The sequence below is a fragment of the Eurypyga helias genome, unplaced genomic scaffold, assembly GCF_000690775.1.
Source record: "Eurypyga helias isolate BGI_N326 unplaced genomic scaffold, ASM69077v1 scaffold16741, whole genome shotgun sequence".
Lineage (NCBI taxonomy): Eukaryota > Metazoa > Chordata > Aves > Eurypygiformes > Eurypygidae > Eurypyga > Eurypyga helias.
The window spans coordinates 38,329-44,006 of NW_010229088.1; the positions used below are offsets into that span (position 1 = coordinate 38,329).

Sequence of the window (5,678 nt, forward strand, 5' to 3'; positions counted from 1 at the left end):
ACATGCCTTCACTGCTGCCTGACTGTGTACAGTACTCAGTCCCAAAAGCCATGAAGGCAGAGTTTGCTGGTCCATTCCATAGGTTCCTCAATCTACTTTATGAAGTACAGAAGTTATTGCATCTGAGGTTAGCACTTCATCCTGAAAAATTACTGTTATTCCCAGGGCACATCTTAATAGTTATTACTGGAGTTAACACAAAATGGAATAGAAAAATAGAATTCCATGACATAATCCTGTCCAGCTCCTCAGGGTATAGGTAAGTGGTATTTTTAGGAGTCTGCTCTGGTCTTCTGCTTCCTTGCAAACCTCTCATTCCAGCTTTCAATGGGTTTTGCTTTTACAACCCTTTTCTACCGTTGTGTTAGCAGCAGCTTCAAAATGAAGCAATTAATGGATGTATGAGTCAGCGTAATGAATGGTTAGTTCTCTGAATCCAAAGTACGGAAAACTAAAAAGGACTATCCTGACTGCAGGCTAGTGTTTTGCTGAAAAGCAAAATCTAGGAACCATGATCCCAGATCAACAAGGGGCATATGAACTCACAGGGCAACAAAGCAATGCAAGAAAACAGGTCTGGAAGGGATAAAATAAGTAAACTCACCTGTTCAGTGTTGTGAGAAGTTAATATTGGTACCCTGGGTAACACAAACAGCAAATGTTTATCCTCACATTTCCTACACAAATGCAACACCATGGACATCCTAGAATTTCAAACCACGAACAGAATACGTAATATCTGGTCATTTCTTATCTACCAAGAATTGCCATGTGGTGATGCAGGGGATTTTGTTAGTCAGCAGAAGAGCTTAGTGTAAAATAATCCCTATCAGAGAGGCTTGTGTCAAAGAGACTTTTAACTGGAGGGCAGCTAAGTTACAAGGCACAGTGTTAAGGTTCTTTTCTGATTTCTCATCCATGTCAATCCCTAGAAAATGAACAGTGTCCTTGAAAAGACTCCTTTCCTAAACTATTGTTCAAACTCAGCTCACACTATCTGTTCAGTGAAAAGCTATACCTATTCTGCGTGTTGGTTTCAATAGCAGAGAAACGAAGAACAGAGTTACATGAAGATCGGCTCAGCCTCCTGAGTTTCATCTCCTAGAGCTGCTCAGCCTAAATCCCTTCTTCCTCAGAGACGATATTCTGACTTTTACTATAGTAAAGGCAGAGAAGCAGCCTTCTGCTCTTGTGGGTCATAACGTCCCCTCTAGACATATTTTCCAGCAAAAATCAACATAGGCTAAAAAAAGCCAATGTGATGTTGCTGTAAAACCTCATATTTCTTTCAGAGAAATTTAAACTGATGAGGGTAACTGAAAAAGCCATGGACACAACAGTTCCTCCTCTTTAGTCCCTTCAAGATCATTGTGCCAAAAGCAGAGAGGACCTCCTAAAATATGTCCAAAAGAAAGGGGCCAAGACAAGAGTCAGACTTGACACACCACTATAATTTATATAAGTATATTGGATCACAGAATCACAAAACGCTGGGGGTTGGAATGGACCTTCAGACACCACCTAGACCAACCCCCTGCCAAGCAGGTTCAGCTAGAACAGGCTGGACAGGAGTCAATCCAGGGGGGTTTTGAGTATCTCCAGAGAAGGAGACTCCACAACTTCTCCAGGCAGTCTGTTCCAGTGCTCTGACACCTCAAAGTGAAGAATTTTTTCCTCATGTTGAGGTAGAATTTCCTGCGTTCCGGTTTGTGCCCGTTGCCCCTTGTCCTCTTACTGGGCACCACTGAAAAGAGTTTGGTCCCATCCTCTTGACACCCGCCCTTTAAGTATTAATAAGCATTGATGAGATCCCCTCTCAGCCTTCTCTTCTCCAGGTTAAACAGACCCAGCTCTCTCAGCCTTTCCTCATAAGGGAGGCACTCCATTCTCCCTGAGTATCTCCATAGCCCTCCATTGGACTCTCCCCAGTAGTTCCTGTCTTTCTGGAACTGGGGACCCCAGAACTGGACACAGTGTTCATGCCCAGGTGCTGGCAGCAGGGGTCTGCAGGCCAGCCTCTGTGAAGAGAATCTGGGGCTGCCTCATGTCAGACATGGCCGGTTCCAGACGGCTCCAGCAGACCCACCATGGTCTCCAGGTGCTCCAGGCACAGGAGCAGAAATTTCCCTGCAGCCCCATGGAGGACCATAGTGGAGCAGTATCCCCACTGCAGTCCGGGGAGGACCCCACACCAGAGCAGAGGGGTATGCCCTGAAGGAACAGCAGCCCATGGACAACCAGTGCAGGAGCAGAAGTTTTTTTTTTCCCTGAAGGGACTGTACCCAACAGGAAGAATCCATGTTGGAGCAGGAGAAAAGTGTGAGAAGGAAGTAGCGGAATCATTGTGAGCTGACTGCAAACCCCCATTCCTCATCCCTCTGTACTGCTCAGGGGCAGGGAGGAAATAGAAGAGTCAGGAATGAGGGAGAAAGTTGAGCCTGGGGAGAAGTTGAGGGTTACAGAGGTATTATTTGAACTTCTGTCTTTGTTTCTCACTATCCAAATCTATTTTAATTGGCAATAAATTACTGGTTTGCCTGTGACAGCAATTGCTGAGTGATTTACCTGTCCTTGTCTTGACCCACAACATTTTTCATCTTATTCTGTCTCCCTATCCTGCTGAGGAAGGGGAGTGAGAGAGCAGCTGGGTGGGTGTCTGACAGCCAGCCAAGGTTGACCCACCACAATAACTAAAAGTAGAATTAAGACCATCTGCCTTCCCAAAACAGAAGAGACATTGTGGCAAATTCCTTTTTCCTCAAGATATAATGTTAGAGTAAAGCTAAGCATGACATTCCTTCCTTTTTCCTTTCCTCAGTGATGAATGTAAATATGTTTTTGCTGTAACTGTAGTGCTACACTCATGTGCCAGTTTTTACACTCATAAAGCAGCAAAGTTATGTTCCATTAATGGAACTCTGGAAAACATTCTACCATGTCTTAATTCTGAACTTAACTACTTATTTCACAGGTTAGAGGAGTCAGCTATGAAACTGGCTAAAAAAGTCTGAAATTCTCTTTCTGCTTTCCATAACTTTGATTTTTTTTATTTGTTTATATTATATATTTTAAGTATGTATTTAGGGGTGGAACTTCTGTAAAAATATCTATGGACCTAGCTAATAAAGATAAAAATAATTGAAAAAAATATGCAGAAAAAGAAAGCATATAAAATTTGTAGTTTTATATGTCATAGTCATTTAAATGCACTGCAGAATTACCTTTCTACAGTAGGCCAGTATATGCAGAACACTTCTTTTTGGTAACTAACATCCACTCCTTTTTCCTTGTGTGTCACAGTGTTCTTTACATGGTTAACTTCTTATTTTTAGAACACCGCTGAGTTCTAGGGCTACGTTTGGGAGGAAAGGTTATCAATAAGCAATCCTTAACTTTTCTAGGTTTCACAAGAACTGTATGAAACAGAAGTTCTCTAGAGATTTATCACTTCTTTCAGGAAGAAACAACCAGAAAGAGGACAAAGGAGGCTATATGAACTCCTCACCCCTTTTTCCACATGTAAAAAATGGTACCTCACAAAGATGCATCATATCTCCTCTTTTCCTAATTTTTATAACAGGGCTGTAGCATAAAAACATGATCAAATATTTAAAGACATATTCTTATTAATTTTTCTTTATTTGGGAACTATGTGAGGCTACATGTGGGAACAGGGAAACTGAGAACCTCTATTGCTGCCTTTCTTCCCCAGCTATTTTAGGAGTTCCCTGGAGAAAGCCTGAGCGTTCATCCCCATGTAGCCATCAGGCATGAACTAGTTTTCTAACAGTCTTGTTGATTACAAAATTAAAGTTCCAGTCCCTTCCTTTTTCTTTCCTCTAATCCTACATCCTCCATATGTATATACACACAAATACCAAGGGATCAAATCTGCAGCACATTATGCCTTACCCAGACCCAAGGAGCGAATCAAAGGGTAATTCTGTCTGTCTTGTGTGTCTTTCAAACTCAGCCTAGGTTCTAAGCAAAACGACTTCACAAGATATATACTGATTTATAGCAAGTATGAGATGCATTAAAATCCTGCTTTTAATTTACGTTAATTAGTTTTTAATGTGAAGAAGAGAAATACTGTCACTCTGGCATGAACATAATGCTAGAACCCAAACCCTCTCCACTCAAAGAAGGTTTCTGAGGTTACAGTTCAGTGAAATTCTATCCATGTTGATGTCTAATTGCTTTAACTAGACACATATATGTAATTTAATACCTGTTTTCTCTCTCTCTCTTCCTCTCTTTTTTCTCAGAACAAATTATGACATCGACATCTAAAGGAATTTTCCGTCCATTTTTTATTATCTTCATTGTCCTTGGTTGTTTCATGGCATTTATACTGATTTATATCAAACCAACAAATAGCTGGATCTCTGGTCCTATAGAATCAGCTAGTTCAGTTTTGAAAATGAAGAGCTTCTTTTCTTCTAAAACTGATAATCTTAATGAGACTACTATTTTGATCTGGGTTTGGCCATTTGGTCAGACATTTGATCTAACATCCTGCCAAGCAATGTTCAACATCCATGGGTGCCATCTGACTATTGACCGCTCACTATATAACAGATCCCACGCTGTTCTCATTCATCACAGGGACATTAGCTGGGATCTGACTAATTTACCTCAGCAAGCCAGGCCACCATTCCAGAAGTGGATTTGGATGAACTTGGAGTCTCCAACTCATACTCCACAAAAGAGTGGCATTGAACACCTCTTTAACCTGACCCTGACTTATCGGCGTGATTCAGACATTCAGGTGCCTTATGGCTTCATGATGGTCGGTACAAGTTCCTTTACATTTGAAGTGCCAAGTAAGGAAAAGTTGGTCTGTTGGGTTGTAAGTAACTGGAACCCTGAGCATGCCCGAGTCAAGTATTACAATGAGCTTAGCAAATACATTGAAATCCATACCTATGGACAAGCCTTTGGAGACTACGTTAATGATAAAAACCTGATTCCAACTATCTCCACTTGCAAATTCTACCTTTCCTTTGAAAATTCAATCCACAAAGATTACATTACTGAGAAACTTTACAATGCTCTTCTGGCCGGATCAGTACCAGTTGTACTAGGCCCTTCAAGAGAAAACTATGAGAATTACATTCCTGCAGACTCTTTCATACACGTGGAAGATTTTCTCTCCCCCAGAGAGCTGGCAGAATATCTTCTGATGCTTGACAAAAATAACAAGATGTATCTTAGTTATTTCAACTGGAAGAAGGATTTCTCAGTGCATCTTCCTAGGTTCTGGGAATCACACGCATGTCTTGCTTGTGATCATGTGAAAAGACACCAGGAATACAAGTCCATTGGAAATTTAGAAAAATGGTTTTGGAATTAATGCGTGTGTGTGTGTGTGCGTGTGTGCACTCTTTTGAAGAAGCCAGAAGAAACTTCAGTCCAAGTGGAGAGAAAAGGAAAAGAGAAAAAAAAAAAAAGGAGGAAAAAAGAACTTTATGTCATGGTTTATCAGCTATCCTCTCTTGGCTACCCTATTTATATTTTGTAAGAGATTTTAAAAAATCAGCAGCAGCAGTCATCAATACTCAGTTTTAAATTATAATGTATGTACTAATTATGTGCACTGAAGAATATTTGATTGTTTACTATAGTTTTTAAACAAGATTTTCCACATTTTCTGTGAAATATGGCCCTGTCTTACA

At 40.7% G+C, this 5,678-nt stretch overlaps 1 protein-coding gene across 1 annotated transcript; it reads left to right on the forward strand.

Annotated features, from left to right (window-relative positions):
* Positions 1–4,276: 4,276 nt before the first annotated feature.
* FUT9 (fucosyltransferase 9 (alpha (1,3) fucosyltransferase)) lies at positions 4,277–5,356 on the forward strand. The gene has a single exon (XM_010160274.1). The coding sequence runs from the start codon at positions 4,277–4,279 to the stop codon at positions 5,354–5,356; it is 1,080 nt and encodes a 359-aa protein (XP_010158576.1).
* The last annotated feature ends 322 nt before the right edge of the window (positions 5,357–5,678 follow it).

Excerpts from the sequence above, each read along its gene's own strand:
- FUT9 (XM_010160274.1), top strand. The coding sequence starts at position 4,277 with ATGACATCGACATCTAAAGGAATTTTCCGTCCATTTTTTATTATCTTC.